The following is a 25,008-nucleotide window of genomic DNA, read 5'->3' on the forward strand; positions in this document are numbered from 1 at the left end:
TAACCCCTCTCTCTGTAGCTGCTTCTCCTTGGAGACACACTTTTGTCAACATGAAAGTGTGACCTCCCGGCTCTTGAACTCTGACTTTCCCACTTTCACTCCTGGGATAGAGCGGAGCGCATGATGCTCCCATCCTGTCATTCTTCCAGCTGTCCTCCTACTTTCCTTTCCTCTGCTCCCCCTTTTATCCATCCCTCCCTCCCTCCCTCCCTTTCCCCTTCCCCTTCCCCTTTTTTCTTCCTCTCTCAGTAACTTATCTTCTGCTTTTCCTGAATTCTTCACAGTGGTCTGGTACATGTTTCATGCATTTCCAGTGTTGTGTCAAGGAATGCTGCCTTTCTCTTAACACTTACTATTTATTTAAGGGGCATTTTTTTACTGCTACAGTTACATATAATACAATAATACAATCTAACTACAATAACATGGTTAAGGATGCGAGAACACACTATTTTTCTGAACTCATTACTACACATCAACACAATCACAGGTTTCTGTTTAAGACAGTGGATCAGCTGGTAAACCCAACCCCTCCTCGTGCCTCAGTTGGAAGTAATGATGATTGTGAATTCTTTTTATCTTATTTTACTGATAAGGAGGTGTCAATCGGAGCCTCTATTACCCCCTCTGCCTTTTACTCAGAGGTCCCTCACCAGCAACAAGATCGTTTTAACCGTTTTTATCCCACTGACAAATCAGAGTGTCCTCCAGCCCACTTGATGTAATACCAACAAAGTTTGTACTGAAAGTAATAGATTCTGTTGGGCCCCATTTGATTTCTGTTTTTATCAGCTCCCTATCTTCTGGTTGTGTCCCTGATTATTTTACAATGGCTTGTGTGAACCCACTTTAAAAAAAACCCTGGTTTAGATCCCTCCCTAATAGACCAATTTCCAAACTACCTTTTATAGCAAATGTTTTTAGAAAAAATTGTGTCCAAACAACTGCTCTCTGTACTGTAAAAATAACTATATATATATATATATAATATATTTATTTTTAACCTGTATCTCATGCTTGTATATGGGGGCCCAGACAATAAGCAAATAGGCATAATTCATGCCTTTATATTCTGCCATTGACTCCATTTATTCTCATATTTTCTCCTTTTATTGACAGTTACAGTCACGTTTTATCAAAAAAACTTCCGTTCTCAAATATTCAACTGCAAAAAATCTCAAGAAACGAGTAATAGGTGAAACCACCACGACAGGAACAGCAATGAGCATATTCTATCATTTTAGATAACATGCCGCTGCAAGTCGCATCATTCAATAAATGAGATTTGCATCCTGGGAAACCTCCCTGGAGTTGCTTCAAAACCTTCAACAGGGGGTGTGGTATTGCTGTAACCGTTGGCTGTTGGCAAACTACCTGGGTGGATTTCCAAACAGTTGATGAACAAGTTTCTCTGAATATAAAACACAATCTCATTCAGCGAAGGATTATTCTGAAATAATGTTCCTTTTCTTTTTTGAAAGACAATCTAACCTTTTACCTGAGGCAAAAACTCACAGTGCATTTTCAAACCTGCACAGAGAGTTTTTTCAATCTCGTTTCCCTCTCTTTGTTTCTCCGTTGCATGTTCTACAGTCCTTGTCATTGCTAACTGCATGGGTTGGCTTATGAATATGGTGCCTGTCTTCCTCTGCGTTGTTCCAGGCCACATGTTTGTCTAAGTGCCTGTTTGATGAGGACACAAGAATGCAACTGAAACACCTTGAGGCAGACTTCATGGGGACTGTAATGATGGTTTCTCACACAGATCGAGACATTATGCTATTATGTCGAGCAGGGGCGAAGGCAGATGTGAAACATTCGCTGCTTAGCCCAAACCTGGGGGGGGGGTCCCGGGGCATACTCCACCTGGGATATGTTTTTCCCATTTACAGCAGCAGTATTTACTTTTCCCCCCGAGCTGTTTGAGTATAATAAAATACCAATCAATTTTTTTTTTAAACATTATTTATTAACACTAGTGTGAAAGCGTATCACAAGAAATGTTGACAAATTTTCACTCCTGGCACCTAAAAAGAGGCAATTGTTTGATAGGGTAACATGGGGTAAGACACCCCCCCCCGTAATTCTTCTAGCTGCCCCTCGTCTCACTGAACTAAAAATTCTCTGCTTCATCACAATTTTTGAAGTTGTTTGATAAAAGCCTTTTTTGACCTAAGTTGATCCACTTTTTTTGTCATTTAAAATAAGCTGTACATTTTTTTTTCCTGTGTTCAATTTATATATGTATATGTATATTTACATTAAGGGGAGCCTTAAGATAAGTTATGTGATTGTTTAAAGAGAAAGATTTTTATAGTTTTTGGTTAAAGTAGTAAAATGCTATGGTGATTTCACACCATAGGGGGGCATCTTACCCCATGTGGAAAATGCCTATTCCCTTAAAAATACATTGGATTAAATACAAATTACTTTGTCAACTGTAGGTATTTATTGTACTTTATATTATGTCACCCTAAGGCCATCTCCAAATATTATTTTGTATCAGCAAATAGACATTGAGCTTAGGGGGGGGAGTCTTACCCCACACTGCCCTATTACTATTTGTAAGTTATGTAAGAAAGACACGGCAGGAATTTGGCGTAAACTGTTAGGAGTGGGAGTCTTTTAGCTTCATATTTGACAGACAGTTATGAGAGTGATATCAAGTTACAGGAATTTGGCATAAAGAATTAGGGCTATCAGCTATTTTGATAATAGTAAATTTTCATGTAAAACATTTCATTGTTCCAGCTTGACAAATCTGAAGAGTAGGCCTAGCTGCATTTCATTTTAATCATTTTAATTTATTGTTAATAATTTTGAAGTTGGTCTATTGGTTGAAGTTGACATTTCTGCATTGAGTACTTCTAATATTTTAAGCAAATTTTCCTAATTATACTTACAAAGTTTTACTTAAGTAACATGAAAGCTATAAAGTTTGGCCCTGACCGGCCACCCACAATCTTTCGAACTACCCCCAACAGTAAACCATTCCCTTAAATATGCTTGCTGTACTTCTCCCTCAAACCACTACAAATGGTAGTAAGTGCCGTGGACAAATGTACCAGTGAACTCACTTGCTCTTGACTGACTTACCTGGTGATCAGAGGGAGCTGTGGAGTACACAATACCCATACTCAAGTAGTCTACAGCTTGTTGTTCCTCCCTGTCTCTCACCTCCACCTCCACGCTACCTCAACAACCGGGCTCGACTAGACACTGACATAGTCAGACATTATTCCAATAAATTGGGTGGGGTATTTACATGATTTTAAGATCCAGAATTGTTGGTATTCCCTGACAAATATGTGCAAAAAGCTGTACAATTTAAACAACACCCAATGGCGTAACTTTGTGCGGTTTAGTATTGGGGACATTTAAGGGCTCACATTAGGGGTGCAGTGATACACTTGCTCCCGAAACGTGAACAAAACATAAAGATTTTAGAATAAATATTCTGTACTGTGATATATGATTTTGGGGGTCTGGGAATCCTCCCCAGAAGATTTTGAGCATTAAACACTTAATTTCCTGCATTCTGGAGACATTTTATGGTTGAAATGTCTCTTATATATATAAAGGGAAACACAAAATTCAGGTGTAAGGGACAATAATACAAAATATAAAAATATAATGTAATATAATGTAGTAATCAGAAACTTGTTTTCTTTAGCTTAAGTTACTTTCTTGGACAATGCACATTCGTTTCTTCTATATTTAAATTGCATTGAATGTTTGGATGGGTACAAAATCAGTCATTTCAAAAAGTGGAGGTAACATGTCCCCAGTGTAAATACACGCCATACTGATAATGACCAAGTAGTTGGTTATTCAGTGAATACATGGAGCTGTTCCATCTTAATTAATTGCATACTAACTTTCCAGTTCATACAGCTTTCAGGTATCCAAATACTGATGATGACTTTTGCAAAAACCTTTTTGTTTTATCTTACAGGTCAATGTATGGACAATGAACTCAAGGGTGTGCGTCCATATTTGGGGAGTTTGAACTACAGTTGACCTCTCTAGGCCTACATTAAACCCACTGCATACCATGGATATCAAACTAGTTACCACGTACCTGGAAATGAACATAGGACAGCTTTGTTGCCTGTTGCTGGAAATGAAAACAATTTTGTTATTACGCATTGTTCATGTCATGTCGTGGCGCACACACTACCTCCTGTGCCTCCCTCCTTCCACCTTTTGCTGCATAACATTTACTGCTGTCGCTGTAGATGTGATCCAGACACAAGACGCACAGAGGACAGGGTGGGAGGGGAGGGACCGGCCACGTTACAGATGTGACAGGGCTGGTCTAGTGTCATTACAGAAAACAAACCAATCGGTTGTGTCCCCTGCTTTATGGTCTGTAAATATATATTGCCATACATCCAGCCCCAAAGGTACATCAGCCAACTGGGAAAATGCTCTGTATACCAGTCCAGCGCTGGTTATTAATTTCTGTGTATCATCGCAGTGTAATCATTGTAGTACTGTGTTTAATTTGTATTCTTCTCCACAGCCTAAAGCTACATTGGCCCCCATTCGCGCTCGCATCATTAACTCAACGAGAGCTAGTAAATTTTCATCCTTCTCATCTAAATGGCCTCTCGTGGCTGACACTGACCTTCTGTTGAACTCCTTTAACAACCTCTATCTGACAACGTTGAATCCAATTTCCCTCATCAGAACCAGAACCAAATAAATTTTAAAAATCCCCCCGTGGTTCAATGACGACATCCGCTCCCTAAAAAGAGAAGTATTCAAAGCAGAGCATAAATGGAAACTGCAAACTTTACATGAAGGCCTTAATGAAGAAATACGATAACGCAGTTAATGACGCACAAGCAATTTGTTTTCCACCTGGAATTCTCAGAATGACTCAAAAGTAATGTTTAAAACACTTGACCAGCTTGCTTGCTTCACCCAACTTCTGCGAGCAGTTTAAAATAGTTTTTACAGAAAAAATTGGAAAGAAGTTAGATCCCTGACTGATGGTTGCTGGACCCACAACCTATCTGTCCCAGAGCTTTTAACCCACAGATCATGTGATGTTGTATCCTTCAGTTCCTTTATCTCATTCCACACTGAATGGTATGGTTAGCCACCTGAAGTCAACTGCTTGCCGCTTGGATGTGGTCCCTAACCAGACTACTGAAGGAATTTATGCCTACTGCAGGCTCTTTCATCTTGGCTGTTGTAAATAGCTCCCTGACCTCCGGCTCTGTCCACGCTTGTTTTAAAACTGCTCTGGTCAAACCTCTCCTTAAAAAAACTATTTGGGTCCCTCCACCCTGAATACCTAACTCACCTGTTTCAAAATTGTCCTTTTTACCTAAGGTCCTAGAAAAATCTGGATCAACTGCTGTCGACAAAGTCCTTTTAGGCAAGTCCTGCCACTCGGCAGCCACCCTGGCAACGCCTCCGGGCAGCTATTTCAGACTAACAAGACCAGGCTCCTATCTAAATGAATGGGGATAGAGCCAGAACTGCACTAAATAAAATACACAAAATACATGAATAGAATCAGCATTAAAATCTGAAAAGAACTTTGCCTCAAAATAAGGTTTAAAAAGATAATACGGACCCTTATGTCAGTGGAACCACATGATCGACTGAAATGCGATTCCCGCTTTGGCTGTTAAAAGCAGATGATTGGCTTTCTAGCAGGAGGGGCGGGATAACCGGCATCTTTACCGTTACGGTCTTTCCCCATAGAGTTGTATTGAGGGTGTGATTGAGTGGTGTGTCTCCTCTAAATTGTCTCTGCTGTCGCACAGTGGAAGCAGAGCCACAAGTCTATTCCCCACAGTCAGTGCCTTTTTTCTCACTGCGCCTGTAAGTGGCAAACAGAGCATCTGAAAGTGCAATGACCACACAATGCTATAAATTTTTTGCAGTTACCAGTTCTCTCTGCAAAATGGACAAGCCATATTGTCCTTGTCTCCCTAGTCACCTGCAAGTCCATATAGACGCTTTCATCGGACGTGTTGCCAAGGTGATGCGCCCGGCCCGAAGTCAACTTCTGTTCTGTTTGTTACTGGGTTTGTGTTTACTGGCTAATATGGTGAGTGATATCCAGTACAGTGTTTCCCATAAATTCATTTATCTGTGGCGGCCCACCACATTATCAGCGCTGTTTGGGCCAGAGTAATGCACATGCGCAGTACCGTTTGTTTATATTGTTACCGTTGAAAGCGTCTATACACTCATTGGCTGGATGCGGATGTCGAGTCGGCCGACTCTTCCAGATATTTGGCATGCTAGATATCTGGCAGACGTCGGCGATGTGTCAAAAATGTGTTGGGGAACCGTTTTGACGCTTCCTTGAGTAGTTCACACATAACGACTAGCGACCGCTGATCGATCATACCCCTCGACCTAATCCCTTGACGACACCGGTTCAATCATCTTCCTTGACAACCTCTGAATTTGCACAACGTAAACAAACCAAACAAAGCAAAACTCGAGGAGGTTATGATTTTAATGAGACATCATTCTGATGTGAGACATTAATGAGACATTATTCTGAACATCCCCTGCCATAAATCTTCTTTTTTAAGTCTGCTGCTGACCTTCTTCTTCTTTGCGTTTAATGGCGGTTGGAAAACGAACTGCATATCGCCACCACCTGGGCTGGTGTGTGGAACAGGAGCAGGAGTTTTCTGTTGACCTGCCGGTCAGATTGACATACTGCCCCTACGTTCATGTGCTGAGCTTAAGTGTCTGACACATGGACGCTTAGTTATTAAACTGGACATTATTATCTGTTTTGTGAAATAATATCTGTTTAAATACTTAATGTGCAATATTCTCTACCATAACAATTCTTTTAATTGCGTAAATATTGTACATATCCACACTCCTTTATATTTTTCTTGTATTTTATATTTTTACTCTGACATTTATATACTTCTCTATATACCAACTTTCTGTTTTTATTTATATTCCATTGCCTTGATGTGCAATGTGTGCAACTGTGACACAGAATTTCCTCTTGGGGATCAATAAAGTATTTCTGATTCTTAAATCCTTTGTGTCTTGGAGGAAGAACTGAGCCATGTGCAGCTTTGCTGTTTGCTGTTATTTTTTATTCAGTTAATGTGCTAGAATATGACTACCTGAGAGAACCAGTTTATTTCTTCTAAAAAAATCCACCTGCTTCTTCATACTTAGTTTTGTTCACTCCAGGTTATGTGATATCTGCAAGAGACACGACAAACTGGTTCCTTGATCAGTGCTTAAATGGGACCCCTAATGCTTGTGATTACCATCAACAGTCCCACACAGGTGGTCATACCTATGATGATACGATGAATGCTCGGCAGCGTTTGATTGGTATAACCACCTCAGCTGATGTCTGGTCGCACAGTGGGAAAGAAGGGAGCAATGGTACCCTTTTGTCGCTAAATCAAAGGCCTCCATAGAGGGGAAAATGGCATGCTGGGACCAAAACAGATGGTGATGGATCTATAAATGACCCTTTTTCACAGACCAGCATGTGTTAGATACACGCTTACTTAAATGTGGCCTTGTACGTTACTAGAGGAGTGAGTGTTTGTTTTCTATGGCGTTTGATGTCTGTAATGCTATCAATTCGGAAGGTAATGGACCAATTTTTGAAGTGTTGAGCTTCACACACATACCCCCAGAATGTCAGGAAATGCCCTGTGTGTGTGTGTGTTTGTTTGTTTGTGTGAATGTATGTGTTTTCATGTGTCCAACACCATCAATTTTCAAACCAATGGGCCAATCCTTCGCTGTCAAAGGAGCTGAGGTACAGTTTGTTGATTGTAAAATCAATGTCATTCAGCCTGATGCCTCCCAAAGTGTGGATTCCTGAAAGACATCAACGTGTCTCTAAGCAAAATGATTTTATTTTGCTGATATTTCATTCATTACACATGCTTCTCTGCATCATTGGTAATTTCTGGTGCTGCTCCTGACCAAAGATTTTCCCACTCAACTAGTAGTTGTCAGTTCAAGCTGTTAGTCAACTAGTTGTTGCATGTTTTTGATATTAATTTAATTATTTCAATTAGGGCTGACCCCCAATAGTTGAAGATTCGATGCTTCGATGGGCGGAGACTGATTCGACTGTCAATCTCACAGTCGAAGCTTCGCAGCGAAACAAGGCTCATGCAATTTTGGCGTTATGGGGGTGCTCAACGTCTGATTTTACATAAAGACATACCAGTTTTCTCCCAATAAGTTAATATACAGCCTATTACAATATTTATTTCAACGTTTAATGCTGTAAATAAATATGTAAAACGAATAAAACTTTCAATGAATGTTTTCAAAAGTGCGTAAATAAACACTGTAACCCTAACCCTGGGTCGTCAGTATGCATGTGTAGGCGTAGCGTGTGTGTGTGTGGTGGCAGAAGAGGAACACTTGCTGAAGAGACTGAACTTAAAGTGGAGCAACCATGTGTAAACCCCCCCCCCGCAATCGCCGCTCACAAAAACACAGGGTAGACTTGATGATTCTGATTCGACTATGTAAATCCTTAGTCGGGCACAGCCCTAATTTCAATGTTTTAGGGCATCAAAATACGGTTCTATTCCAAGAAAGAATGTTATAACATTGTTATCACTGTGCTAAATTAGAGAAATACAACATTAGTAATGAGCCTTTGTACAAGCGCATGTGTAATCGCGACCTCGGCGTAGGAGGGCGGGCGCGCTAATGAGGAGACTAAAACCCACGGGCACGTCTCTGCACACCCTAGCTGGCTACCGTTACACATGCACAAAGTGAGCCTCCTGTTCAATGCTAACTGCAAAAGTGCTAATTAGTCCAAGTAGAGTTAGCTAATAGGACCGCTGACTGAGCTAAGGCTTAGTCAGCTCTTAGCCCTACTAATTTCCCAGAAGTTATCTATCAAGTAGAGGAATTTTTATTATTCAGAATATTTAAAGGCCTTTGAAAACAAGCCTGCATGTTCAAACGTGCTGTTTAAAATGGTAAGGAGCCAGATGAGGAGTTTTGCTTTTCTAAGATGAGTGTCAGATTCCAAAGCTAAGTGCCTTTCTGTTAGGCTCAGTAGGTGTTGTTTCTAGTTGCTGTGTGTTGAAAACAGAATGAGATTTATGGTCAATGTATGGTCACAATTTTATTTTATTGTAATGATCAGATACAATACATATAACTCATATACCTGCAGTAACTTGCAAAATCATCTCAATGCACTTATTTTATCAGTGTCAATGTGCCCTATGCACTGCAGATTAAAGGGGCAATGTGTAGTTTTCAGCACACACTAACTGTGCGGGTTTAAATTTGCAACCAGGCGTGTGCTCATACGTGTGCTTGTACCATAGGCTTGAACCAAGCGGCAAACTTCCGGTCTCCGGGCTGACGCCAATACTAAAGTGTCTGAGACTGCAATTCATCGAGTGGCCACTTGAGGCTGGCTGCAAAAGGGAGTCAATCTCCAATGACCCACAATAAAAACCACCTAGTGGGATTCATAATTACTCTGTGCTGATCATTGTTTGTTTTAGCACCCACAGGATGGTTTAGATGTGCCCACATTATTCTGTGTTTAAACTAGACTTCTATCAGAGCAGCAAACTCTACAGGAACTTCAGCGACTTACAATTGCTATATATGTCAGCGGTCACACGCCTCCGGAGCAACTAGGGGTTAAGTGTCTTGCTCAGGGACACAATGGTGGATGGGTCACAGTGGAGTTGAACCTGGGCCTCTCATACCAAAGGCATGTGTCTTATCCATTACGCCATCACCCTCCTCCAATGCTTCAAGTAATGAAAAATGAAAAGTAAACAATACAGATGAGTCTTTAAAAAAAAAAATATTGTGGCGAAGTTCATTTTCTAATGTAATTTAAGTGAATCTTTGATATATTCTAGATTCATTACACAAAGTGAAGCATTTCAAACCCTTTTTGTTTCATCTTGATGATTACTGTGAACATGGAAATAAAAACTCCAGTTTCTCAAAATGTATAAATATTTTAGAATAAATACATTTCTGTATAATAAATGATATAGAAATGTCAACTGGAGAAGAACAGGGGTTACGTACACCAAATCCCACTGTGCGCCCACAGGAGCAGCAGCCTGGCCAGACCTAACAGAGCGCACCCCGCCCTTGCGGTTTATGTAGGCCGCCGCGGCCCTGTAGTCAGTGCTGGTCCCGCAGCAGGGGGGAGAAATGTCGGATCACCTTCCACACTGTGAGGAGCTCCAACTCGTATGTGTGGAGAGGCCTGCAGCCCTGCCACAGACCATCCACTACCCGAGAAAGGCAGGTCCCTAGGCAAAGCCTAGCCCATCAGGGAGGCGTCTGTGAAGACCAAGATATGGGAAGTGACCCTGCCCAGGGGAACCCCGACCGGAGAGAGGCCACAGACAGAGGAACGGAGACGAGGCGCCGTCTCTGTCTCACCGGTTCGACACGCAGGTGGATGAACCACCGCTGCAGCTCCTCATATGGAGGAGGCCCAGGGGGACCACCACGTGAGCCGCCGACATGAGGCCCAGAAGCCTCACTCGACCGGCAAGGGAAGAGGGCAGGGGTGACGTACATGTGGGTTCAGGCCAGGCATCTGACCATATCAGGGAGGGGGGCAAAGGGAGAGAGGATGTGCAGCTTTGCAGCAAGCCCAGGCTGCTTCTTAGCTGTTTGGCTAACACACAGCTGGATCACACAATGTGGGGAAGTGAGAAACAGCAGCTTCTTCATAATCTGAAGAGAAGCTTTCTGTAAAGCGCAACACTTTACAGTTTACAAGAAACACAATTCTCCCCAGCATCACTGTCGCCTGCCGTGCGTAACGTGTTGGCACACACTTGATGCCGTACAGCGCACAACACAGCCTGTCCCACACCTCTCGCGGGGGGCGCGTGTAATGTGTGGAGCGGCAATAGTATAACACTACACGCAGGGTTGTGTGTAGTGCTATCCGGTCTGCATGAAGCGTAATGACCGCTTCAAGGTCTCATTTGACACAGCCTGGATTCTATGAACCAAGGGAGAACCCCTGGACGCACAGAAGGACCATGCCATTGATCGCAGCCGGGCACTGCCAGCATCACACACTGCCCGGCAGATTTCTTCACAGAGAAATATCTGTGCCGGGTGTGTATATGTTCTGTCCACAAGAAGCGAATGTCCGCTGTCGTGGGCTCATACAGTTTCTGTGGGAAGATCGTGAACAGAGTGTACTGCTTGTGGCTTTGAGCTTCAAGCTGCAGATTAGCCACTTGGCTAACAGCAGCTGGCTCACATAGTGAGGGAAATGTGTGCTTGGTGTAGCTGGTTCGAATGATACAGGCACAGACAGCATTTGTTCAGCAACTTCCACAAAAAGGAGCAATATTAAAATTTTTCGACCCATAGCTTACCAGTGGTCCGCTCTGACCGACGAGGGTTGGCCAGCAGCAATGAAAGCCGCAGCTAATGTGGAGCAATTAGGGGTCTCCCTGGCCGACTGATCCAGGCAGACCGCATGTGAGCGTCATGTTAGCTATCTGTTAGCTCCCTGTTAGCTTACCTTGCCACGGCAACCTAGTAGCATCGATGCCGGCGTCTCGCCCCGTTCTGGCCGGCTTGTGGAAGACATCGTTCTTCTTGTTTTCCAGCTGGAAAGTTTTTTGTTCTTTAGCCAAATCTTCTGCTCTTTAGACAGTTCAGTGCTGAAGAAAAATGGGAGCCGATGGCTGGGTCTCACCGCTGTATATATACAAGGTGCGGACGTAGGAGAGGCCCACGCTGTGGGTGGGCGTAGACTAAAATTCTCAGTGCCGCGCAGGCGCGCGGAAGGGGTAAACCCAATAGCGATAACCTTGGAGGGCGAAGCCTATACGAAATAGAACTCTCTAATCAGCTGCACCTGCGAACCTTTCCACAGTATTCTAATTTTTTTTAGGTCCTCTAAAAGATGCCTCAGTGTTTTAATGTTGACAGCACTATTATGTCACATTCATGGGAGAAAATGGAACAAGGGAGACAGTCTTAAAATGTTTTAGTGTTTTCCTTTTAAGACAGACATCAGCTGTCTATAAATGTCCTGTAGCCAAGTTGTCCTAATAACATTACTTACAGTTTAAACTATGAGTAGCAGATGTGGAGGCATCAGATTCTCAAACAGAACTGATCACTAGTGTCTTGTGACAAATATCAAAAGTACCTTTCTCTTAAATGTCCTACTCCAGACAATAATCACACACAGCCCTGCCGACAGCAGCAACATTACTCAAGATAGAGGTGTGGGGAATTAATTAACGTGATAACAGCCATGGCTAACATTTTATAAGTTATACAGCTTCCATCATGTAACTAAGGACTCTTTTGCTAGCTTATTACGTTGATTACAAGTAACATAATCAGATGACATCCAAATAAACGACTCGTAGCTAACGGTATGTAAAAGGATTAATTGATTAGCTTAAAATTGTTCGTTTGAGATGTAAGTAAATGTTAACTAATTAATAACTGATTTGTAGTTAACTGTTAACGGTCTAACGTTAACATTAGTGTTGCAAAATAACTTTACCACATACATGTAACGTTATAGATTAAAACGCATGTAAAACCCTGTGAAATATAATGTCAATAACAGATATTGAGTTATTTTAATATTTTCAGGTGTCTTACCTTGACTGTGAGCTGGTAATGACTATAAACTAATGTTAGTTACAACACAGCAACAGGTTCCAACCTCTGCCACAACCCTGGGGGTGCAGAAGCTACCCCTGCTAACGCAGAGTAGCATATAGCATTAGATCCTTAACATGAGTTAGGCGGGAGTGGTTTCAGCAACACGTCACCTCAGCTCCACCCACGACCCGCCTCTTTGCCCATTTTTGGTTATCCGGGAGTGACGCACGGTGACGCGCTGCCAAGATGGTGCCGGCCAGCTCTGCCCAATTCAGAAAAAAAGGCAGACGTTTGACAACGTCTATAGACAGACAGAGAGACAGCTTCACACAACATGCTCGTTACATGATAACGTTAAATTTACTGCATTTAGCCACATTACTAACTGTGAATCTTTCACTGGTGCCTCAGCAATGTCAACACAGCTAAATGTATTGCACAAAATGGTTAGTGAGCTAGACTGATTATTATAATCAGATTGTTGCCACACTTTATGAGTCTTCCATTGTGTTGTTGTCGCCGTTTTGTTGAATTATTGTATATTATGTGGGTGACGTTACTGCGACTGAGACGGTGGAGAAGCTGTGTACCTGAGAGTCGGTGAAACGACAATAAATTTAAATTAATGTTTGTAAGCAAACAGTGGTAGATCCATGCTAATGTTAGCTTCCTCTACCTTGTATTACTATAGGCATGTATAAACAAATCGCTCCACATTTGCTTTGTACATCCTTTACAACACTTATACAGGTATACAGGATAGTAATATGGGTTGCGTTAGTTGGTGAAGTAATGTGAAAAGATATACAACTTTGCACGGTATAACGTTAGTAACTGCTCGGCGAGCTAACGGGAATCTCTCAGTAGCCATGTAATTGTCATGCGAAATAGGTGCATTTCCATCAGCTGGTTTGGAGTGAATACACCAAGCTATGTTAAGCGTAGTTACATCAGTAGTTGACGGAACACATGGCTGTAATAAACAAGACGAATGGGTTCAAAACCAGAAACCAAACCTATCACATGGAACTGATAGCCACTGATTTTAGAAAAATGGAGAGAGGTCCTCAGGAATGTGTTTCAAGCAGGCAAACTGTTACCAGCCATGTCTCTGCAAGTTACAGGCTTATCTGACAAGACACCGACAGCCGAAACAGTAATCAGACGTGAGTTACAATGTCATACAAGTTCCCTATGTCAGAACTTATTCGGCAAAAGTGTTTCCATTTCCCATTTAGCGCATTAACTTTTTTTTGACAAAGGCAAAAACCACCTCAAGCGAGCGTAAACACTCTCCTGTTTGCATACATTGTGGAATATTCAAGTGGGTCCCATTCCCAATGGACATTCCCAAGTCCACTATTCAGTCTTCTTTACATCAGCTACTAAACGTTCTACTTTGTTCAGCTAGGCGTCAGATGAGTATATATATATACATAGTGTTTTTGGAGTTTTTTTCTCTGAGAACACTATGAGAGCAGTGAGAGTGAACCAAAACAGTAAAGTTGTGGGTCACCCATTTAGATGATTATAATCTGTTTTACCGTAACTATGACCTCTTTCACATTTTCTTCATATTGCCATTTGATACATTTATATAATACAAATTCCAATTATAACCGCTTTAGTAGTGCAAACCTAATGTTGTTTATCAGGTAAAAAGCTATATAGTTTCTTGTAGTGTCTCACATGCGAATGCTAAAATAAACCTAAATTAATACAACCACAAAAAAGCTCCTGTCCCATCCCAATCCCATGACAAAAAAAAAATCAAAATCTTGTCTCGTGCCTATTTAAGAATGACTCCTGTCTCTTCCTGTACCTGATTAAAAAAATTTAAAAGCATTTATTCATATGTATAAAAATCCCCTCCCCACCCATACTGTATTATTGGCAGTAGCTTTGTGTCAAAATGTAATCTAAAAAGACTAACATGAAATTTCAAGTTGCATCCAAGATTTAACGCTGGCGCAGTATGTTCCTCCTCCACCCACAATCTCTTGCAAGCTGTTTCTGGAACAAACTTAGTGCTCAGTCAACCTGCACTTGAATCTGTTTAAACTTGATCATGCAAATCCAAGTAATAGTGGCAAATGGCACACCCACAGATGGCAAAATTAAAAATCACATCTCAGGCTATCTACATCTGAGTAAAGTCTTTTATTTCTGGAAACAAGGTAAGAAGTTTTATTGTTAATGGTAAATAAAAGTGAAATTCATTGTGGGATAATCTTGCATTCAATGTCAATGATTCACCACATTTATCGACCTCAGATGAGAGCAGATACTCAGACTTTCACAGAAATTTCCTTCCTACTCCTCCCTGGCTTCAGGCCCACCGGATTTGAGACGAAACTGGAGAAGACAGGAAACTGACAAGATTACACTGACTGGGTCTGCTAGGTACTCTGTAGACACAGATGTGTATACAAATAGGGGTGTGCCCAGGGGTTGAACCCAGGGTAGCCTGGGAGGTGTTATGGAGAACAATCATGAGCACAAATCAGTATTTTTATTTTTTCTGGGGTCTCTGACTTTTAATTTTTTTGATTTGTCTGAGGGATAGGGGAGGGAGATCAAGCTGAAATGATGGACTGTGAGAGAAGAGGTGATCTGAGAGCTGTTAAGTGTCAAACTTGGAAAAATTGGGTTAACATTATTAAGTGTTTGAAGTTAATAAAACACAGGGGCTGGGAACATTTTTAAGTCTGCCAGAATGACCCATGGGTGACCCTGAGCACAGTTCCACCTAAAAACGTAATATTTCAACTATGATCTTTTCTTTGATGTTTTCAAAAGCTTTAAATTGTGAGGAATACGGGTGCCTACCTTGTCCCTACTTAAGATTATAGATAATACTCATTCTCTGAATGAATGGCTTTATTCTTTATTATTGGGTAACCAGGCAGTGTGGAAAATATGTTTAGTTGAATAAAAAAGTGCTTTTAAAACACAATTTAAGTAAAAACAGTAAAAACAATCACCAGAATAACTTAAAGATGGAGCAAGCGTTTCTGGAGAAATCCAACGCCAAGTCAAACCATGATAGAGAGTGAACAACGACACACCAGGTAATGTAACGTTAGCTAAGTTTTGGGTTAGCATATTGTCTTTACAGTTGCTGCTGGGAAGCTAACATACAGAGTCCCTGAGCCAGCATCACATTGCTAACATCACAGCAACAGCATGTCTTCGCAAACTAGAAAGTAAGCTGAATGTCGCTAGGCAAATAATGAGTACTAACGGTAGCCGATTTTATTTGGCGCAAAGCTAGCAGACTGTGAGGAGATAATGTTATTCACTAAATTTGACAAAAAGACGTGTACGGGATTAGAATCGCTTACCCCGTCTTTAAAATGGGGCTATATGTAGTTTTTCAATTAAATTACTTAATAAATAAAATTTTCATTGCCTTATTTTCAATGGGCTCAAACTCATGTAGAAATGAAGCAGACGCCTGTTTTCTCTGTTGCTTGCATCAGCCACTATTCTATAAATGTGAGGACACCGGTGTGATTCAGCTCTGTGCGCACTCCAGAGCCTCTCAGGCTACAGCGACAACACGGCAGCTAACGACATGCAGTCCATTAACACCATAAATCAACCGGCTCCCAGCAAAACACAGGCTCCACGTACGGATACAAAACAACAAGCCCATCGGACCAAACAGATTCAGATGATGTTGAGTAAAAACACAGTGAACATGACAAAAGATGGAGAAAGACAGAGAAAGTCACGTTAGCTCCCCGCCTAACACCGAGCAGTTGCTAACGTTATACAGTGAAAAGTGGTATGGCTTTCCACATTACTTCACCAACTAATGCGACCCATATTACTATCCTGTGTACCACCGGTATTATGTCAATGTATTATTTTAACCGGCGAGAAAGGATGAAACTGTAAAAAGCAAATGTGAAGCAATTTGTTTACTAGCCTATAGTAATGCAGGTCAGCCAGCTAACGTTACATTAGCTCGGACCTGCCACTGTTTGCTTCGTAACACGTACGAGCACACACCTGGTTGCAATCTTAAAACTGCCCCTTTAATGAGTCATAATGTCATATTGTATTATTGGCTTGTTACTGTTGCATTCAATCAATCAATCAAGTCAAGTTTATTTATATTAATCTGCAAACAGCATTGCAATGTTATAGCTGGTTAAAAACATGGATGGATTTTTAACCATTTTATTATTTATTTATTACTTGAATTTCCCTCGGGATAAATAAAGTATATATCTATCTATCATTATGTAGTTAAATCTGTAACAGTATACAGAATGTTTCACCAGCTAAAATGTAGTGAAGTAAAAACTGAAATACTTTGCTGTGAATTGATATGTAATATCAGTACAATGTACTTAAAACACCAGGCTGTTACTGTTACTTTGAAACTCACCTTTGCAGTCCGTTGTTAAATCGGGCATTACTTTTCTGCATCGTCATACGTGCTTGAAGATGATTACTGTGGTGCTGCAGCAAAGCATTATGAGTGCCTCCGCCGTGAAAACAGTAACGTTGTCGGCAGGATTCGAACCTGCGCGGGGAGACCCCAATGGATTTCTAGTCCATCGCCTTAACCACTCGGCCACGACAACACTCTTGTTGATAAAGTTTCACACATTCATCATAAATGACCCGATTGCGTCGCTGTTAAACTGGCCATTATCATTACTGATCTTGCCGCTCACGTGTATCTTTACGCCGGTGGTAGAAAGGTGCTGTTTGGGTTTTATCCAAATAAAGTCTTTCATCCGGTTTGTGGTGAAAACAGCACCATCTTGTGGCGGTGGACGCACGGACTTGATTGACATTCCTGTAGGACAGGGCTGCTTGACTTGAAGTCTTTTTAAAGTGTGAAGTGAGAAATACTGTCAAGGGAATGTTTACTAGAATGGACATGGAGTGAAATACAAAAGAACTTCAAGGTATTTCACTTACCAGTTTTGTTACTCCCCTTATTTTTAATAAATATCATTGGTTCTGTATGTACAGGAGCATGCAGCACGAACAGGCCTGTGTGGATTTGGAAACTGTCATGAAAACACATTTCAAATGGACACAAAGGCACAGCAGTAGATGAAGTATACAGATAATTTAGTGAAGTATAAGTTGCAATGTTGGGGGGGGGGGGGGGGGGGGGGGGACACATTAAAAGCTAATTCCTGCATTAACAATGTTGAGTGAAAGTACCAACGACTAAATGGCAAAATGAAGGCATACTAAAGTATCTATCAAAAGTAAATGTAAATTTTGCTGATGCAGCAAAACATGGAACAAATACTGTTGGTTACTTTAATCTATAAATGCATCACATTTTCTAAGCTTCTCATATGTTTTGTATAGGAATAACATAATTTTTAAAGCAACTATTAAGAGGGAGAAAGTCCAATATTTCCCTCTGAAATGTAGTAGAATAAAAAGTGGCATGAAATGGAATTACTCAATATAATGTAAAATTCTTTCAAAATGAGGTAAAGTACTTTAAAACATAGTTACATTCCACCAAAGAAAAAGCAATTTCAGAATGGATTTTGAGGAGCACAAGATGCGTTCTGTGTCTATTCATTGATGGAAGAATTGCAAGCATAATGTAGGTATTTTGTTCCACCATTTAAGGATACGCGATATTTGACGTGTGTGATTGACATAATTCCAAATATGAAACTTTAAACATCATAAATATATCTCAGGTTATTAAGAAGTTAAAGCGTAATTGTGACAATAACACATATTAACTTCAAATCATTGCTTAGTCATTATGAAATGCCACACCACAGACAAAGACCGAAACAGCATGTTACATTTCGTGATATAAATTATTTATTTACATTTACAGAAAAATGACCCCATCAACACAATGTAGTAATAACTATTGTAAATAGAACCCAAGATACAGAAGCTGACGTCATCGTCACAACCGAACAGAGAGCTCTATAATAACATTGTGCCCTCTGTCAAAGGTCTCCTATAACACAAAGTGCAAGGCATCACGTGTAGCCCCGAACCCCACGCCCCCCCAATGCCCACCCCACCACCCCTCTCCCAGACCAAACAACACACACCTCATTTAAAGCCTGTTACCCTGCTTTGCACTACCCCGATTTGCTTTAACCCCTCATCTACAAACAACAGACACCGGCTAGCCCGCCTCTAACAAAGCTCACACATCTAATACACATTCACACACACACACATTCAGTATCCTCGTCCCCCCCCTCCCCCGACACCTCGTGGTTCAGTTTGTCAGAAAAACCCTGGGCGGAAGTGACAAGGTGCAAGGAGACACATCGGCAACTGGGCGGTTGGCGTCGGCGACTGATGACAACATTACACCACGCGTCGAGTCCCATCGCTGACTGCTACGCCAGCTCGGTCTTTGCTGCGCCACCGTCCTCCCCGGGTATTCTTAAAGTTCATACTGGGAGAGAGGGCGAGGAGTGAGGGGATGCAGATCCTAAGTTTCGCGGGGTTGGCCTACAACGGGGAACATCTAACGCCGCAGCGCTCCGGAGAGTGGAGGGTTCTCTTGTCTGGTGTGTCTGGGCTCAGATAAGTCGAGTGGAGGCGCGCATGGTGTTCTCTGAACTGAAGTGGACATTGTTCTGCTTCTGCCGGTTGATCCTGTTGGTCCGTGGGCACTTCCTGTACGTGGAAGAAGGTAGGGGAGGGGTGCAAAAAGATACACATAGGGGGTTAGCTATATGCTACTGTAAGAAACTGCAGCTGTGAAAGATCCTTCTCAAGCAACTCCGATGCACACATACATGCTACGTCTACACATGCACACCGACGACCCAGGGTTAGGGTTACAATGTTGGATTTATTTACGCAATTTTATGTTAACACATTTATTGAAAGTTTTATTCTTTTTACATATTTATTTAAAGCATTAAATGTTGAAATGTATATTGTAACAGGCTGTATATTAACTTATTGGGAGCAAACTGGTAGTTCTGTGTAAAATCAGACATTGAACACCCCCATATTGCCAAAATGGCGTGATCCTTGTTTTGCTGCGAAGCTTTGACTGTAAGATTGACAGTCGATTCAGGCTCCGCCCATCGAAGCATCGAATCTGTGACTATTCGGGGTCAGCCCTAGTTGTCTGCGTAGCCAAGGCCAATGTCAAAGAGCTCCATTGTTGCTCGAAAACACACCAGTGCTCTGGGTGACGTGTTGCTTCATGTAAATGAACACTGTTGTGTATTTTGAGTCACTCCTGCCATGTACTGTAACTCTTTGTATTGTTTATACATCTTTAGTTTCTTTGATAGTGACTTCAAACTTTGTTAGATCATGTTCATCTTTACTAAAAATACAAGTTTTTTACTGACATGTCTTTAATTTATGTTAAAATTAAAAAGTAAATAAAAAGATATACAGTTTAGTTAAATACATGGATTGTTTGTTGTTTGTTTTTTTTTTAACCTGAAAAAAGTGAAGAGATAAAGTACTGTTTAAGCCTGACTCAACAGCCTCCACCAATAAGGCAGGGCAACCTAAATCTAGCCTGAGAGGCCAAACCCAGGGCATAAAAATCTGCAAGAACTCGCTGCAACACTCACTGCTTCTCATGAAGCTAATTGCCTTGAGTGCAAAGCAATAGCTGAGTTTCGAGAAACAAACAAACACATTGTTCGTGTTGGTCTTTTTATAGGACTTGTCAACAGCAGGCACGATATCCAAGTGTGTGGGATCTTGCAGTGAAACCCTTTCGAGCGGACCTTTTCCGTGATGTGACAGAATGTCACACACAGGAGGCAAAGCATGGAGATGACCTTTCCCACTCCCACCTGTTTGTCCTTTAAGTGAATGGCAAGTCTTTATAATAAGTGGAAATCACATACAAACTCCTGCAACATTCATAAAACACAAAACAGGAACTATAGCCTAGAGTCTGTCCAACAGAGATAGGACACTGAGGTGAGCGAGTCAATACGCACTGACATGTATGTCTGCATAGATTCATTCACACATTTACACATTTGTCCATTCACTAGACTGCACTGATACAATTACGAGCCCCACAATGCACTGTGGACATTTACAAGGCTGAGGATTTTTATACTTTTTTGCTTTAAATGATTATCACTGAGCAGCAGGAAGCATTAACGGCAGGGTGGTTGTATTCAGTGTTATAATTCTCTCTCTCCCTCTTTATTTTCTCTCTGTACCCTCTCACCCTCACCCTTTACAACTGCTCCCTCTCTCATTTTGTCCCTCCTCCTCCCCTACTTTGCTCAGAGGAGCAGTTTCGTCTCGGCCAAAACTCTTTTAAAATCTTTTATTAAATGTCATAAATTGCTTAGGTCAGCCGGAGGCAGACAAGCTGCCGGCTATATATGTGTGTGTGCGTGTGTGTGTGTGGGCTTCTACTGTGAATACAAAACGCCTGTTCAAACACAAGTGAGTTTGCTTGCCTACACAGATATCTCTGTATCTATGCTTGTACGCACACGCTGTCAGTTGTGTGGGTGTGTATCCACAGGGAAAGGGACTACTTTCCCTCTGTGGTGCAAGCAAGGTGACCTTTCAGCTGTTTCCTCCCGGCTCAGGAGCTCCACAGCCCCCCTTGTGACTCTCAAATACACGCTACACGGAAAATACTGGCTCCCAGGCTCATTAGGAAGCTGTGTTTGTGTGTGTGTCTGTCCGGGCATGACTCACCTGGTAATGCAGAGCACCACCACACAGATGATGACCACCTGGAGCGCTCCAATGATAGAGGCGATGAGGACGTAGTGCAGTTTGCCAGAGCCTGGCACCACATAGAGCACGTTGTACTCTTTGATGTCACACTGGGGGCCTCTGAAACCCGAGTGACAGCTGAGATCACACACACACAAGCCCCACAAGAGAGATGAAAGAAAAGAGAGAGATAGGAAGTCATTTGTTGCACTGAGAGGTTAGCAGGTTAATTATTTTTGTGTTTCTAAGTGAAACGTCAGCAGCCGTCTGGTACCTGACATTGTGGCGGAACAATGCGTTTGTGTGACTGTGCTTTTTCTTTGTTTGTCTCGTTTGTTTATGACCGTGACGGATAAGGTTTGCAGCGGGCAAGGGAAAAGAGGAAGAGTGAGCGTGTGAGTATGTTCGCACTAAGCAGCCACATTTAAAAAGGCATCATTTTCTCTTAGATTTGTCTCCTGCATGTTTCTGATGGCAGCTGATTGATAGTAAAGACGACATCAAGGAGCTTCCTTTCATTCATTTCATTGACTCGGCAGCCTTGTTGTTTTTGGCGATTTCCAAAGCAAACCTACCGCTCTCCACGCCTGTCAAAGTCTCCAATTCAGTAGTAGCATGCAGTTTATATCCCCAGCTGTAGACACGCAAGCCAACAGTCACTCTGTATCCAACAAGTCCTCAGAATTAAATGACAAATGAAGTTGTTTTTCCACGTCCTCTCCAACAACACATAGCATTTTTGTATCTGACGCCCCCTAGCGGCAGGACCTTCTTATTTGTACATCTTCCAAAACAGTTAAAAATCAATCGAAAAATATCATTCTGTTTTATCCTTTGACACCTCCATGGTTAATGGTCGGTTTGGTTCAGAGAAAGTTCAGAGAAAGATTATGGTTTGGGCTAAAATAAGGACTTTTGTGTTCTCAAAGTGGATCTAAAAAAAATGCCAGCCTCACATTTTAGTACAGATGGGAAAAACTGAAGGTTATTATTAAAATTCTACATAAATATACAGTACAACCAGTTGCACATTACAGTTATTGTCTTCAAGCTGCATTTATCACACGATATTGCGCTCATAAAATCGAGACTTGTCTGGCTCCTTAACAGATGCTGGCTATAAACAACAGCGTTGTTGTTGTTGTTTGCTGACCAAAAGATGATGAAGATGAAGGGTTCAGGTGGTTACGGTAGTTTAGTATGGATGACGAGCTTTCTAAAAACAACCTGATAAAGACAGTGTGGACGCACACTGTTTTCACAGACTGTTTGCAGATTCATCCAGCTTAGTGTGGATGTAGTCTCAGAGAGCTAGACACACACACACACACACACACACACACACACACACAGGCAGCAAGAGAGAGACTAATGGAGATGATCTTTGTCCTCAGAGAGGAGCTAAAATGGTCTCCTTTTTAATCTCTCTTTCCCTCTCCATGTCTTTACCTGCCTCCCCTGTCTCTGGGGAGGTTGTTACCCACCAACACCTGCATATCCTTGTTCGGTACAAACACACAGACACACACTCAGTCTCCTTCACATTCTCTATCCCTTCGACCTGAGAGTGTGTGAGATGAACACTGCAGCCTTGTTCTGTTTGGGGTTTGTGCTCTGTTTCCTAACACATGAACACACACAGACGTGCACCACTCCCACAGAGACCACTGCGCTCCCCTCCTCATTAGGATGCCGCCTCCAGTCCCTGCAGCCGGTAGGGGGCAGCAGAGACCCACTCCCTCTCTGTATGCAACAAGAATGTCTGGCTGGGCGAGCTGACTAGCGAGGTTAGAGAGAAAGGAGAGAGACGGAGGGAGATACCAAGATCCCCTGGCTGCTAAACTACCAGGCTGTAAAAGATGGTAGACCATATACATGACTGTGTGTGTGTATTTGCGTGTGTGTTTGCGTGTGGGTGGTGAGTTTTAATACAATTTTTCATCGTGCTTTGGTGTAAATGCATGTTTGTGCTGCCTGTGTTCAAGTGTATTGTGTGTGCACTGTCATCTGCGCCTGTGTGACTGCTTTTCTGTAAATGTGTTTGTGTGTCTGTATTTGCTCGCTTGCTGCATATTCTTTTGTATTTCTATACTTATCGTGCTGCTCCTTGCCTCTTTATAGGATATATCCAATTGATTGAACCATATTTTTTGACTAGCCATTGTTTGTACTGGTTTGGATAACGTTGTATTCACCAAAGTCATTGCTGAGATGAGGGAACCACTACGAAAAAAAAAAAAAAAACAGGCCAAGAAACAAAGCCTCGGGTTTAGGACTATAGGGTTAGGTCAAGGGCTGGAGGAAGATTAGGCACGTAGGGGTCATGTTTTTTCCACTTGTGGACAATGTAAACACGACATATTATCATTTTGTGATACGTGTTAGTCTATTTAACACTAGTATCTCTCCAATAGGCAGGAATCTGTGTGTGTCTGGTTGTGTTTCGATTACGTCAAGAACCGTTCATCCCATCAACATCACGCATGGTTCGTGCTGCAGATCCAAGGGAGCGCTGTGTCGCATTTGGTGCAATTTGGACACGTGACGTGTAATAATAAAAATAATAATAGTAATTACTAACAATTGAGCTACATTAAAATCTTAGCTCGGATTGTTGAGTACAAAGTTATCATAGTCAAAATGAAGGCCAAACCCATATCAAGGAGATGGTTAAGGGTCAGGACTAGATTAGGACTAGGGTTAGGTCAAGGTTTGGAGTAAGTAGCAGGCATATAGCGGTCACATTACCCCCTGTGACCCTGCACGGATAAACGGGTATAGATGAATGGATGGACATGTTAAACACTGCATTAACATTTTTGGCCACTTGCGGACACTGTAACAAACACTAACATTTTATCACCTTATGACGTAGCGATGGCAAATATATAAGTCTATTTAACGCATTTCTGGCCAATGTAAATCCATCTTTGAATCTCCTTATACCTGTGTTTTGGTCTCCACCAACCCCCGAGGGAAACATCTAGCTCTTTAGCTTTTTGTCCCTTTTTTCAAAGCAATATCTTTCGTGGTTGTGCTTGTTTTAACTGGTTGTTTTCTGCTGTTTGCACTGATAAGGAGTAGCACTCCACACCAGCTAGTTGCCAAATCACTGCTTGGTGCTGAGTGTACCGTGGGTTTATCAGAGCTTTTTAACAGCTGCCCGCTGTTTTATATATTTTTTATATATTTTTTTTTTTTCAATACCAAAGTATTTCATAACTTCTGGGAAGTTGCTGATGATACACTCGAGGTGTCAGTCATCAATGATGGTGCATGGTGGTGCGTTTACAGCCAAGTATTATCACTGGGAGACAGATGACGGTGCGGCAGAGTGTGGGCTCTCAAGATGAAATCATCAACAAATCAAAATGAAACTCGTGAAACCACATCATAACGTGAGGGGAAGGAAACGCCAACATCCTCATTTAGGAGTGAGAAATCCAACATGGGATTAATGTGAAGCAGTGCAGCATATTTGACTGGTCAACAGCCGGCTCTTCCCCCTCTCAGCACATTGTATTCACACAAGATAAACAAGCCTGATTAAAAAATAAATGGGCTCCAGCACTTCCCTAGCGCGTTCTCAATGTTTCAAGTGATTAGAAATCTTATATTATGCAATTTTTTTCAGTGTCTGCAGCATCCTTTTGCTTTATGTGGGATTTGTTAACAGCTGCGCTA

The 25,008-nt window shown here is 41.8% G+C and overlaps 1 protein-coding gene and 1 non-coding gene across 3 annotated transcripts in view; both read right to left on the reverse strand.

Annotated features, from left to right (window-relative positions):
- Window positions 1-17,149: 17,149 nt before the first annotated feature.
- On the reverse strand, window positions 17,150-17,231 carry trnas-aga. Its single transcript has one exon. It is a non-coding gene; the product is annotated as a tRNA-Ser (tRNA).
- Window positions 17,232-18,684: 1,453 nt separating this feature from the next.
- tmeff2a (transmembrane protein with EGF-like and two follistatin-like domains 2a) overlaps window positions 18,685-25,008 on the reverse strand; it is a 104,845-nt gene continuing 98,521 nt past the window's right edge. For both annotated transcript variants that reach the window (XM_046053842.1, XM_046053841.1), the window contains exons 9-10: window positions 21,304-21,462; window positions 18,685-19,278 (exon numbers count right to left, since the gene is read on the reverse strand). In XM_046053842.1, coding sequence (XP_045909798.1) covers window positions 19,182-19,278; window positions 21,304-21,462 — 256 coding nt within the window. In that variant the 3' untranslated portion in view covers window positions 18,685-19,181. The remainder of the gene's footprint in view (window positions 19,279-21,303; window positions 21,463-25,008) is intronic.

The sequence above is a fragment of the Micropterus dolomieu genome, linkage group LG07, assembly GCF_021292245.1.
Source record: "Micropterus dolomieu isolate WLL.071019.BEF.003 ecotype Adirondacks linkage group LG07, ASM2129224v1, whole genome shotgun sequence".
NCBI classification, from domain to species: Eukaryota; Metazoa; Chordata; class Actinopteri; order Centrarchiformes; family Centrarchidae; genus Micropterus; species Micropterus dolomieu.